This window comes from Lipophrys pholis (assembly GCF_963383615.2).
Source record: "Lipophrys pholis genome assembly, chromosome: 14".
NCBI classification, from domain to species: domain Eukaryota; kingdom Metazoa; phylum Chordata; class Actinopteri; order Blenniiformes; family Blenniidae; genus Lipophrys; species Lipophrys pholis.
The window spans coordinates 21,732,676-21,747,208 of NC_137633.1; the positions used below are offsets into that span (position 1 = coordinate 21,732,676).

At 45.0% G+C, this 14,533-nt stretch overlaps 1 protein-coding gene across 3 annotated transcripts in view; it reads left to right on the forward strand.

The window, feature by feature from the left end:
• The window catches only part of esrrb (estrogen-related receptor beta), a 44,968-nt gene extending 40,606 nt beyond the window's left edge, over positions 1–4,362 (forward strand). For all 3 annotated transcript variants that reach the window (XM_080480957.1, XM_080480955.1, XM_080480956.1), the window contains one exon: positions 3,531–4,362. In XM_080480957.1, coding sequence (XP_080337083.1) covers positions 3,531–3,775 — 245 coding nt within the window. In that variant the 3' untranslated portion in view covers positions 3,776–4,362. The remainder of the gene's footprint in view (positions 1–3,530) is intronic.
• Positions 4,363–14,533: the final 10,171 nt, after the last annotated feature.

The window sequence follows — 14,533 nt, forward strand, 5'->3', positions numbered from 1 at the left end:
AGAGGAGGAGGAGAAGGAGGAGGATGAAAATGTGGAGGAAGAGGAGGAAGAGGAGGAGCAGGAGGAGCAGGAGGAGTAGGAGAAAAAGAAAAATGAGGAGGAGGAGGAGCAGGATAAGGAGGAGGAGGATGAAGATGAGGAGGCAGGAGGAGGGGGTTGGGGGGATGAGGAGAAAGAGGAGGAGGAGCAGGATTAGGAGGAAGAGGAGGATCAGGAGGAGGAGGAGGAGGAGGAGGGTGTCCGAACGTTAGAACAAGGTCTCAGGGAGATCACTCTCCCGGGAGCCCCTCTGCCTGACAGCTGTGAAAATTCATAGCGATTGATTTTGTAATTAGCAGTTTATCAATCGGATCGACGTGGGCTCACTGATGGATTGCGAGGAAATTGTTTCTTCAAAGTTGTTGTTTTTTTTTTTTTTGCTCTGCCCCTCCTCCAGTGGCTGCACGCTGCCTGTCTCCTGCCCTCTTTTCCTTCCCATCTGTTGAGATGTCTCCATTTCTCTTTTTATTTTCTCCCCATTATTCCCCCTCGCTGCAAAAAAAAAAAAAAAAAAAAAAAGAACAGATTAAAGCCCAGTTCAGTTCCATTCAGGCTTCATGTGTGAAAAATGGAACCAAATGTTGGTTGGATGTCTAAAAGTGCCGCTTGTTAGTGTTTGAACGCCTCTGTGAAAAGAACTAGAGATAATTATGTCACAGCACATCCTCTACCGACTTTTTTCTTTTAATTTTTTTGCCTTTTGTTCTCACATCCCCCCCCTCCTCCGCCTCCTCCTCCCACCGACGTTCACTTTACAAAACGACCTACTTCATTTTACCACTGTGGATTTGAAAACCGTCAGGGTGAGAAATGTCTCAAGGTCTTGGGAATACAGTTGTTCCAGTCAATGAATTTGGGGCGAAGCCTGAAATCTGTTTTGCCTTTTATTGTCCCGCGTGGTAAAATATGCAGCGCCAAGGTGAGACGAGTCAGGCAGCCAATGACATGCTGCCTCTGGAGTGCCAGATGCCAGTTAACCAGTGAGAGGATGCACGACCCCAGACTGTCCCTGAGAGGGAGAGAGGGAGCGAGAGAGGGAGAGAGAGGGAGGAGGTGGAAACGCAGGCAGGAAAAGGCGAGAACGAGAGGGGAGTGTGGTAACATGATGTACAGTAGGATCAGTGAAAACCGGTGGCGGTGTAGCGAAACGTTATCGGAGTGAGGAACACCGGAGGGGAGCCAGACTGAAACTGCACACTGCTGCTCTAAAACTGGACGGGAAGGAACACGGTTCCTGTTGTTCCCGGCAGAAAATACTGAGCAGGCTCCGAAATTCAGTAGGAACACACGTCATACGGTCCCGCACAAGATATGCTTTACTTGATTTAAACTAACTTTTAGAATGTAATGAAATGTAAACATAATAAAAACTAATCCAATGATGAAGTAGTTCACAGTGTGAAACCACAAGTACCACATGTCAGATGGTGAACTGGCATGTCTTCTAATAATGCGCCCTATCAGGAACGTGGTCACGTTAAACATGCTTACATAAGAATAAGAATAGGAATGCCGACATATTTGGCCAATCAGATGGCTCCTTTTCACTTTGGACTAACAGATCACATTCATACTTGGTACCAACAAGCCTCAAGTCAGAAGCTCGTCATCACAGGAAGTGGCCAAAAAGTCCCCAAACTATTAGTGGGAGATGATTAATTTTTTTTTTTTAAGAATCTTGTACCTGGATAAAATTGGTTGCAGTAGAAAAACAAAAGCAGAAGAACCCGTCACCGTCTATTGAAGTCTTTATCGTTCTCAAGTCATATCTCAAATCACGATACTCCACGGCATCATTACACGTTGCCCTGATCTCAAGCGCCCTACCTCCTATTGTATGTGCAGCCCAACAACAAAAGCTTTTATTGTGTGACATTCCTGAGACAGTGGGGGGAACTTTTCTCCAGCAGTACATGCTGTTTGTGATTTTGGAGTTTCTATGATGTGATTTATGTCATTTTGTTATGCAGTAGCTTGAGTTGAGCTCCCTGACCGATGACACCTCCAGTCTCCATGAGCAGCCCTCCTCCTCCCAACAGCCTCGGCACTATGGAGTCTCTATAATCAATCAAATCCTTTCAAATGACTTATTCACAGTATTTGATCTGATTCCTCTGTTTGCTGTGTTTTAGAGGTGAAGTGACCTTCAGTGTCCTGACAGGCCTCAGTAAATAAAATCTTTCATCAAATGTATAATAATTACAATCATTGTGAGAAACATGGAGATGAGACTCCTTCAGATCTCCTCCCTGGTTAAACTAAAACTCGCAGCTTTTTCTTAATATTTCTGCGAACCGTCTGTTCCCGCTGCTCGCTGTGAAATTAGCGTTTTGTCTTCCCGTCCACGGTCTCTGTCACAAGGAGGGAAATTAATTGAACCGAAGCATTGTCCTCACTTCCAGCTTCTTTATGGTGTCCAATTCTCTAATGGACCTCCTTTTATTCTCTGTGTTTTTCCTTTTTTTTGGGGGGGGGGGGTTTGAAAACAATCTGTCCTCTGGAACAGCGAGGTGTTTAATGTGTACTCACTCAGCAGAGATTGGGTGCTATTCATGCCATTGTTAGCGCAGGATAACATTGATTTTCAGTCCCGCTGGTCAGGGGCCATATGAAAACCCCGCCCAGCACATCACAGGATAAATATATAAAGAAAATAAAGCAGATGTTGTTGTGTTTTTTTTTTTTTTCTCTACTTTTTATGATCTATTCTTTATCTTGTCAGGCTGTGAGTTATACTGATAATGTGCTTCTTACCTTACTGCTACAGACGGAGCCGTAAAGATCAATCATAGCATTTAATTTGGTTTTAGAGGAACCTTTTGTCTCCTCTCCGTTTACCTCTCGACTCTTTCTTTCTTTCTTTCTTTCTTTCTTTCTTTCTTTCTTTCTCCTACATAATGTTTTATCTGTTTTTCTATCTTTTTCTTACTTTTCCACTGTTCCTTTCCATCTCACTCTTCACTCTGTCCTTTCTCTTTTTTGCCGTTTTCCTTTCATTATTTCTTTCCTTCGTAATGTTTTTTTCCATCTCTTTCTATTTTTCTCGTTCTCTTTAACAATATTACATTCCTTCTAACTCTGTTCTCTTTTATTTCTTGTTGTTTCTTTCTTTTCAGATTTCTTTCTCGTTTATGTTTTTGTCTGTTTTTAAAAAAAAAAATCTTTTTCTATTTTTTACTTTTTTGCTTTTTGTTGCTGCTGTTTTCTTTCTTTTTGTCTTTATTTCTTACTGTTTCCCTTTCATCAACTCTTCTTTCTTCTGTCCTTCAATGTTTTTTGTCTTATATCTTACGTTCCTAACTGTTCTTTTTATTTCTCGGTTTCTTCTATACTGTTTTTGTTATTTAGTCTTTTTCAGTCTTTCGACTCCATACCTAACTCTCCTCATTCTTGCTTTTTGCTCGCTGTTGCTCCTTTTCTTTTCTCTCAGCTCTTTCTAATTTAGTGAATGCCTTGGTGCTCATGCTGGTCTCTCTGCTCCCTCCCTCCAGACTCCATGCACATAGAGGACATGGAGGCGGTCCAGAAGCTCCAGGACGCTCTGCACGAGGCCCTGCAGGACTTCGAGAGCAGCCAGCACCAGGAGGACCCGCGGCGGGCCGGCAAACTGCTCATGACGCTGCCGCTGCTGAGGCAGACGGCCACCAAGGCCGTGCAGCACTTTTACAGCATCAAGGTGCAGGGGAAGGTGCCCATGCACAAACTCTTCCTGGAGATGCTGGAGGCCAAGGTGTGATGGGAGGGGGGCCGACGCCGAAGGGAGGGCTGCGATAATGAACCCCGGCGGAGGGTTCTCAGGAGAGGGAGACGCCCGCCAAGAGTGCAGGACAGAGAACGGACCGCTCTCACTCCTCCTCCTCCTCCTCCTCCTCCTCCTCCTCCTGGAGCCCCGGGACACGAAATAAAAAAGAAGAAATGCAAAATTTGGTTATTAGTATAAATATAAAAATGATGCAGATTAATTTAAAATATATAAGAAATACTATGTACAGTAATAATTTTTTTGGTTTTTATTAATTGTCAGTGGTCATGCTGTATATGAAGAAGGATTCTTCTGCCGATCGGCATCTTCAGAAAAAGTAGTTGCCACCGGTCTTGAAACAAGAAGAAGAAAAATCCCTTTTTTCAGAAAACTTAAAGTTCCTCAAAAAAAAAAAAAAAAGACAGCGGAAGTGTCAACAACCATAAACAGACTCGTCTCACAGTTGTGTTTTTTGCGTGGACTTGACCAGGACATGTAAATATTTATTATTTGGAAGACTGAGTGTACAGTTCAAAGTCTGGTGAACTTGGTGGCCATTCTTTCTCTTGTTCTTCTGAGGGAAAAGAAAAAAAAAAGAAAAAAGAACTAATGTTACCTAAATGTGAACTCATCAATTTAAATGTCCTTGGATATACCTCTCCAGAGCAGTAAGCCGTGTGATCTCAGACTGGAAGACTCGCTCGTCCCATGTTTAACCAAACTAGCATAGGCAGGTACAATAGTCCATCTTCCTATTCCGTAGTAACTCAGCAATAAACGGAGCTGCTGGAGAGCCGGGCTCACCTTCCCATCCTTCACATGCTTTTCCGTGCTGCTGTAGCTGAAAAGGCCTGCGAGTATCTCCGTCCCACCAGCGAGACGCGCCGCCTCACGCCGCTGCTGTATTTGTGTTGGCGCTGTTCATACGACCCAGTCAACCTCAGGTTAGGTTTTATTTAAGCTTTTTGGAAATTGCAGAGGACCTGATCCAGACTTGGTGAGAGATAATCAGCAGGTTTGGTGAGGCAGCATCAGAGGATTTATGCCGAGTGGCAGAAGTCCAGGAGATTCCACGCTCAAACAATCACAGGCCCATATGTCAACCACTCTATTTTGGGCGCCTTTAAGCCGGTGGCAGCGCCGTCCCACACACAGCGAGCAAGGTGCCCAGCATCTGCTCGCACAATTTTAGACACCTCCCATCTTTTAATAGCTGCGCCTGCATTCATGGGGCTTCGCCCAAACGGAGGTAAATGGCAGGTGCAGAGCCGAAGTGGTGGCACTTCACACTGGGTTTATTTTTAACCCAGCGGGAGGTTTGTTGTCTGCGCAGCCTCGCGCCAGGAGTACAGTAGACACGTGGAACACTTCTTGACCTCATGTTGACACAGCGGCCAGTGCAGAGTAACACTCGTCCCACCGGACAGGAGGCGGGCAGCTCGGGATGCCCCGGCGTGCACATGTGAATAGCTATGCAAGAAACTAAGTGTCAGCATGCTCCGAGGGGTATCAGCGACTCAACGTCGTGTCAGTACAAGGCGTGATCCCTGGTGGGAGGAAGATCTCTCCCTCGCTTCTCCCTGTGTTTAGCTACAGGTCAGTTACGCTGCTCGCCATGCGAGAGAGTCAGAGAGAGAGAGAGAGAGAGAGAGAGAGAAGGTGTTGGGGAGGAATGCTTCCACCGCTGAAGGATTTTATGTGATGTGATAAATTTGCAGCACTGTCACAACAGTGTGATACCGCGATCAAAGGAATCCCTGACATTGCAGGAGGGTAGAGTTGCCGCCATGCTCGTGATATCGATGGCCAGCACTGATCCAGCGGTCAGCATACCTTCTCACAAAGCAGCGTGCCTGGCCGCAGCACGGAGGACGGCTGTCCGCTAAAGCTCCCATTCATCCAACCGATCCCCAACCTAACGTAGCCGCTATCCACTTAGCAAGCTCTGCAGTTATAACGAGTTGTTTTACTGTTGTGCAATACAACAGGGACCAATTCTGACTGAAACATGCTGAAAGCATGCTTTTACTTGGATTTGGGAGAATTTGTATGCTAATAAGTGACATATTCTAAAACCCTCCAATCAGAATCATGTATCCTGTGTATCACAACTATGTTTGATTTGTTCTGCTGATGAAAGACTTTTGTGCTCGTTCCAATAAAAGTGCAGTACAAGCGGAAACTTTTTGCAGAACGTCTTTACAATGAGACTTTTGTAGCATCCCGAGATGATCAGCCATAAGAATCACAATCATTTTTTGGATTCTCTTCTTTTTCGCCCACCTTGCAATACGACACTGTGTTAAGTCCAAAACGGCGTGTCTTACAGGCTATCTCTAATGTGTGTAAATATATCAGCATCAATACAGTAGGTTGCCGAAATACCATTGAAAATAAAGTATGCAGCGCCCTGCTGACTACTACCTCATTATCATATTGTCGATACTTCTCTAATTCAACTCTCTGCTCTATATCATCCTCACGTCGGTGGCGTACCTGAGCCGTCCATGTTTTTATCAGGAACTGTTTCTCTCCCTCAGTGCTCCTGCCAAAATATTTGTAATTGTAGTTACGGTTTTTCTCCTGTCATGATTCTTTGTAAAGGTAAAGCATGCTTCACGTTGACCACATGACTTGGCCATCGGCGGGTGCAAGCCCCGCCCCTTCATCCTGGTTCCTAAGCGGGTATGTGTTTATATGAACATCAGTGTGTCAGAATTGGTCCCTCGATGACAAATTGCAAACGGGGGCAGGTCACTGATTTCCTGCTTCTGTGCTACGAGTATTTATGGTGTGAAATATATCATTTGGCAATGGTGTACATTGATATCTCTGATCGTTGAGTCACCAATATCTGTGTAACTTTCTGTTTTGATTTTCAAAAAGGTAAAGGATCAATGAATTAAATACTCACTGAACTCTGTGATTCTTTTGTTTGTCAAGTCATACTTCACCTGTGTAAGTCTACTTATTAAGGCAGCAGCAGAAAACCCAGCATGCTAATGCACATACACCAATGAGCCATAACATTAGGGCTACCTGCCTCGTATGTCAAAACAGCCTCATCCTACCAGGACTGGACTCCGCTAGACCTCTGCAAGAACATCAATGAGCCTTGTCACTAAATCACACTTTCTCCTTCCTTGGTCCATTATTGGTAGCTGCAGACTGGGAACCCCCCACAACAGCTGCAGTTGTGGTTTTATTCTGACCCAGTTACCAAGATAATGGTAACGACTTGCTCAGTCGTTGCCATGATAAGTGCCGTCCACCGTCAGCGGTTCTACTGTTATGGATGACGGATATGCAGTGCTTATATTACTCACAGTGCATTAAGGCCTCATTTACATGATGTTGTCAAGTGAAAATGCAAAATATCTGTAGCATTTTGGGTGTCCGTTTACGCAATGGTGCTCTGAGCAACTGAAAACAAAACCATTTGAAAAACACTCTTGACTCCGTCTCCATGGAAACGGGAACACGCAACTTTCTGAAAACACTCGGGTTCTGTCTCCGTCTCCGTGTCGATGACAATGCTGCTACTGTGCACGCACACCACGACTAGTAAATAGTTCTGCACATGCTCATTACATTGACAATAACAACAATGGCGGTCTCATGGCCGAGTGTCTGTATACCTCCATTGTTAATGTTGACAGCGAATTGTTGGGTGTGCTTTTATTACAAAACCAAACAACATCACCTACTACTGGCCCAACAGGAGCACTACATTTTTAGCATTTCCGCCATTTCCCTGTACAGACATCTTTTTCAACACATTGCCACGTAAACGCCACATTTTTCTGGAGCGAAAACACAAAAACGATGCGTTTTCACTCGAAACGTGGCGTCGACGGATCCCCAGTTATTATCCATTGGAGCCGCTCATGATCGACCCTCTGCTCAGTGTTCCGATACGACCAGTCACACACAGGTACTTACAACAACCCCAGAACAGAAGCAAAAGCCACTGGGAGCTCCCAGAAGAGCAGAAGTGTGTGGCAGCCAGCGGGAGATTCACGCAGGCCACCCAACCAGCGCGCAATCAACCGCAGCCGCTGCAGCTCCACAAACTGTTGAAAATGGATCCGTCACAGGAAACAGGCAGACAGACACGCTAACCCTGATGGAGGCGGATGGGGGTGGTGGTGGTGGTTGGGGGGGGGGTTGCAGTTCCATTATTTCAGGAAGTTGATATTCCAGGGAGTTAAAGTATTCCCCTCTCTATATAATTATAAGAGCCAATTTCCCTTTTTGAAATAATGTCTTGCTAACCAATTAATTGTAATAATCCGCTATGTGGAAACAATGGCATCACAAGACGAGAAACAAGAGGGTGAAAGGATGGAAAAAGACAGAGATCTGGAAGGCCAAACGAAAAATGTGGAGCACTGATGACGGGCGCTGTTTTTTTTTTATTTTATTTATCTTTTTTGAAAAGCAACGAGCTCCTCATTTCTCATGCAAATCACCCAGCTGGACCAGATATTACCATCAATACGTTCCTCACAGATACAGTAACAGGGCAATCATTCACCTCCATTGACAGGTCAAAACACCTTTCATTAGAGTTACGAGGCGTCTCATCAAGATGCGCTCGCGCTCGCAGCTGTATGACGGCTGTGTATTGCTTAAGTGTGTTTCATTATTCCCAAAGCAACGTTGATGATGGTGAGGGAAAGGATTACACGTCAGGGTGAGTGATTGGGTTTGAACAGAGCTGCTGCATACACTTTGTATCAACCCAGGGCTCAAATTACACTTAGGTTGAAAACGGAGCACGTAAATGCCCAGGAGAGCTTGTGGCACAGAAATGAAGAGTGGGCCACCATCTTTCCCTCTCTCTCTCTTTCCCTCTCTCTCTCTCTCTCTCTCTCTCTCTCTCTCTCTCTCTCTCTCTCGATTCCTCCATCACACACACTCTCATTTCATCTCTTCTTCCTTTGTCAAATCTTCTTTTGCCCCCCCCTTCACCTCTCCTCCACTCTCCTCCTTGTTTTTGAGGCACAACCCTCCTTTACGGCCATTCTTATTGTTCCACTGATTCTCTTATGTGTATTTATTGCTCCATTTGTGAAATTGGAGGCACCAGCCGACAAGCCTATTACTATTCAATAACAGGAGCTGGGCGATTTCACAACCGTGGGCCTATCAATGTCCCAGACAGAAATGTTACATCACGTCAATTTGGAAAAAGCAAGGCGGTTTGCTATATTGTTGTTGTGTATTATATTGGGGGGACGAAAGCGTTCCCGTCTCCGCGGAGGGAAGTGTGAATGCCAGCAGTCAACACCGTGTCTGATCTTCAACGGAAGGATGATGTAAGTGGCTGGAGAGTAGATCTATTTCCTAATAGATCCTGGTTACTGCTGTGCTGTACCTGTCCCACTAGCAGTATCTGAGCCATGCATCCCCACACCTCTGACCCTGCCCAAGACTCTCTCTGGCTGATCAATAGGCTGTCAAAGTGCCTAGCAGGCACACAGAGCAGGCCATCTGAGATTTCGCCCCCTCATTGTCCATCTTCACTGTTTTAAGTGCATTTATCAGGTTACAGCCGCTGCTCTCCCCACCACTTAATGCACGCTCCAGCGAGCGAGCGAGCTGTCCTAAAAAACCTAATGGCCATCAGCAGACCTTTGTCCCAGTTTGTCGAATCGCTCTGGTTGCAAGCGTCCAGTGAAAGCAGAGACGCCCTGTGTAAGTACAGTATAAACAGCCGTTCTGATCTGATCTCAGTCTGCTGCAGGTGCCAGACAAAAAAAAAAATCTGTAACATAGAAAGGAAGTGAAATATCATGTGGAGGCTTCTCGAGCGACGTCCGTCTGTTTCTGGGCCAAACCGCAGCCCGGGTCTCGCTGTTACAGCTGATAAGCCCCGTGGAAGTCGAGCGAACCCGCAAAAAAAAATCCCCCCCCCCCCCCCCCCCCGAGAGCCGCTCCCGCAGGACGCCGGGAGGAGACGCCACACAGGAAGAGTTAGGATGAGACTGCACTGACCCTGCGGCGCCACGTTTAGCTAGAACCGCTGCTCCCCTTCGCCGTGGTGAGAGTGCAGGTGGGTAATAAACTGTACACACTCACACCAATAACTGCACGTGAAGGCTTTTGTTCCTTCATTTGAGATTTATTTACCCAACTGTATCTTTATCTGTGCTTCTCACTGATATGATGCTGTGTGTGTGTGTGTGTGTGTGTGTGTGTGTGTGTGTGTGTGTGTGTGTGTGTGTGTGTGTGTGTGTGTGTGTGTGTGTGTGTGTGTGTGTGTGTGTGTGTGTGTGTGTGTGTGCGTGTGGGTGTGTGTGTGTGTTTGTGTGTGTGTGTTCGGGGGGGGGGCAGAAATATTTCCAACTATCTACCAAATGTATCTCCTTCCACCCAGTGTGTGTGTGTGTGTGTGTGTGTGTGTGTGTGTGTGTGTGTGTGTGTGTGTGTGTGTGTGTGTGTGTGTGTGTGCGTGTGTGTGTGTGTCTCCTCCCCGCTGTTTTATTGCCTCTGCCATGTATTCACACGTTCTTATGGGCTTTTCCAATTTAACCACTGGTTTGGAAATAATGAAGGGAGATAAGGAACATTGATAAGCATGGATACGTCCATCAAACGGAGAAAAACTCACACAGGCTGCTGTGTGTGCTCACTTCACAGGCGTTTAACACAATTACAGTGTTATTACCGGGCGCCGGGCCTGTGTTCTGAATTCTATTAAGATGTTTCTTCTGGGTGTACAGGTGTGACCGCTCAAAGCTGCTTTCAAAGATTCAAGACTCAAAAACTGAACAGCAACAAAAAAAAACAAACAACAGAACAATTCTGACTTCAGATGAGATCCCCCGTCTGGTCAATTAAAACTTGACTGGACAAAGCACATGAAACACGTGTCTCTGTGAGCTACATGAAGCAGCGCCGTCTCTCTAATGCACTGAGGGAGAAAGTCATGCAGTTCACTGGAAACTCACCCCAGTTGTTGCCTGCAGAAGATGACAGCTGCGTTGGACTTGTGTTTGAGTTGTTCTGCTGGAGTGCCACCGAGCAAACAGGGGTGGATTGTGTGTAAGTACATGAGCAGTGTTTAAAAAAGGTGGTTTAGATTCCAAAAATGGGTTTAGGCCACAGAGAATAGTGTTTTCAGGAAGAAAGAGAAACTGTGATGAGATAATGAGGATTTGGACTTTGGGATGCAACTCCAACGTTTGACTTTACTGCATCACACACGATCTGTGGCAGTTTTGGTTTCGTCCAAAAAGGAAGTACCCCAAAAGTGATCAACGTCTCTCATTAGTATTTAGAGTGCTAAATTACAACAATCTTTGATTGTTGGTTTTATTACATTTAAAATGGCCAAAGTTTTCATTACATTATAGGCTGTATCGAGCACCTCGACTAGCAGAGCTACGTTACCTCACAAAATTGTTGTTTCATAAAAAGATGCTTGATTCAAATTTTTTTTATGATAAATGCTTTTATTTACTTCTTTACTGACTTCAAAATTTTCGGGAAATGTTGATGCTCATCCCTGTAGATAGTCACATCCTATTTCGTTCCACTTTTAATTATTGTAGGTATTCAGTTAGTGTTTGATTGTTGTCGTTCTATATTTATGTTGTGCAATAATAAGAATCTACTAAAGAATTAAAGTCAATAAAGTCCTTATTTTCATTTGTGCATGTATTAGTGTTTCGTCTTGCATTCATTGGCTGAAGTAACTTTGGAGGGAGTTTTCTTTCAGATTTAAAACATGTTCAGTACATTTTTATTTATTTACCCCCAAGCCTTCATTTCTAAATGTTACATCTTTTCAACAGTATACTGTTATGAACTACAGTGTCTTAGTTTGATAGCCGTAAATGCCATCAAATAGTTGTTTAGTTAATATTTAATGTACTTATAGATTTACCTGCATTCTTTGCTTTAATCACAGTGCTCCAATTCACACTTAAAATCTGTCACGATTCCAAATGTCAGGAAATTAGTTGATGATGGTTGGATTTTTTTCTTTCGAAATGTGCTTTAACATAGATTTTCTATCTGAATTGAATAACGAGGAAATCAAACATCGAAAGACGAGCACGTTAAGTCAGTCAGTGAGGCCAGTGTAACTGTAGGTGAGTACTTTCTCCACCTCTCCTGAAGACAAAACGACATATTTTTCCACCGTCTGTATATCACCTGGATACTTCCTGGTTCCTGGGATTTACGCTACCTTACGATTTCCCAGGGTCCAAGGAGCAGGGAGGAAATGGTCAGGCCCAACTCCAGAGGGAAGCCTCGGATGGGCCTGACCTTTTCGGCATGTCAAGCAAAGGTTAGAAATCTCCACTGGCCTTAAAGCAAATGCACTTGTTTGCCATAATGGAGGAGCCCCTGCCTTTTTTGAGCCAAAGACCAGGTCTGGTCCCCGGAGAGCTCCCTCTGATGGAATTCTTTTCTCTTTACACACACACACACACACACACACACACACTGGTCGACTGGCTGCCATACTGTATAATTAAGTTCAAGTCGGTCTCAATCTTTTCTGGTAAAAAATTCATCCAGTTTTATAGAAACTCTAAATTCTGTTTCAAACATCCTTTTTTTTTTTTTTTCCCGTCACAACAATAATGTTACAATTCTCTTGTCTCTGCAGACGGAGATTAAGAGGGAGTCAAACAGTCAACACCGTAATGAGAGAGCATGTTGAAGGGAGAAATAGATACATGATCAACCACGTAAGACCTCAGCGAGGAAATCACCCATCTCTTATCCTCTTATGAGATCTCCTGAAGAAATCTCATAAATATCGGTAAGACACTCTGTCTGGGGCCTATAGACATATATTGTACACCATATAACACATATGACTGCTCGTAATTCACACATTTATATTCATAAACGTGATTTTGTATTTAAAATATGACTCATAAAGCATGATATATGGAAATTGACAGATCATATGTGATTCCTGAATTAAATATCATATAGATCACATGTTTTATGTCCTCTTCCCTCCTCTCTCCTTGCCTGAGAAAGGAGCCTTGACCATGCAGGTAATTTACAGTGTTATGGGATGAGTGCAAAACATGCTGTAAATAAATAAGACTCGACCCATTTCGTTTTAGGACAGTGGGGAGGTTAGTCGTGCCCCCCCCCCTCCCACTCGTACCCTCACCCCACTCCACTGCATTGTCCCCTCGCTGGGTGCGTCTGTATATCACCCTGAGAAGAGGGGGCGGCAAATGGGGCAGCAAGCGACACTATGCAGTCCATTTGCTAATTTCAATATGGTGTCCGTCTGCGTGGGTATGGCCTTGGGCACAGCAGCAGCAGCAGCAAACCCCCCCCCCCCCCCCCCCCCGGTGTCCCTTTGACCTTGCACTCGCTCACAAATACACAGATATTGACATTATAAGAAGCCGTGCACAAATCACATCTGGTCGCCGAGGCTTCGAGGTGTTTCTGCGTTGAAACGACACGCCAGAGAGCTCTCAAACCCGGCTCAATCACACAGATGTATTCACTTATTTTTCTTCCATTCGTTTTAGTTTAGTGCCGCGATCAGTGCCTCTCATTGTCAGATACCCAAACACAAATGGCCCGACAGGCATCGGTAAATTACTGCTGCAAGACAGCAAGATGCCACGCGCTGTCTGGATGTGCTGCGGATTCAGGACACTTTCCACTGTCATTGACACTGCGTGTGAATATGGTCATGGAATACATGTTAAAATCCAGGAACACACACCAGTTAACGTGTGTGTGTGTGTGTGTGTGTGTGTGTGTGTGTGTGTGTGTGTGTGTGTGTGTGTGTGTGTGTGTGTGTGTGTGTGTGTGTGTGTGTGTGTGTGTGTGTGTGTGTGTGGTGTTCTGTATAGCTTGTCTCCTGGCCCCAGCAGCACTGACATACACTGCATATGGCCGCATTTGAATAGCTGTGATTTGCTCAATAACTCTCCACACTGATGTGGCTATGATCATTGGCCAGATGTACGGCGTGATATCAAACGAGCATATTGAGTGTGCTGTCGTTCTAATATTGTTCTCCCGTGTCACCTGCCCACCTTCAGCTGAACTGCTCCGTTTAAACTTTGGGAAACTGTGAAAATAAAATAAAAACGCACGGAGGGCTTTGTCTGGCCACTGTGTGTGTGTGTGTGTGTGTGTGTGTGTGTGTGTGTGTGTGTGTGTGTGTGTGTGTGTGTGTGTGTGTGTGTGTGTGTGTGTTTGTGTGTGTGTGTGATTGTTTTGTCCTCACTGCCCAGCACATCTGACTGACTGACTGCTATTCACAGGTTTACTGGCCCATGAATCGTGATTAAAACATCTCCCATGAAATGTTTTACGGTTGTTGCAGTTTGTGTCCGTCCACAGCCTCCTAACACATCCGTGTCTGTCTTCTGTCACCCTCCCTCTCATTTTATCTGTGCGTGTGTGTGTGTGTGTGTGTGTGTGTGTGTGTGTGCGAGCGTGCGTGCGTGCGTGCGTGCGTGTGTGTGTGTGTGTGTGTGTGTGTGTGGGATAGGTGTTGGAGCAGAAGCAGAGGGAATATTACACAATCCTCTGTGCATTATTGTAATTAGATTTCCCAGGATAGCTCAATTAAGTCATCCTGCTCGTGGGAGCCGCTGGTTTGTGGTTTGACACTCCCTCACTCCCTCACAGGGGGTCCGGTGTGTTAAGTAAGGGAAAGAAGTTGAACTGGAATGGACACTGTGTCTGTTTAAGACTACAACAAGTGAATGTTCTATGAACCTTTTAAGAAAAACAACATGCTGT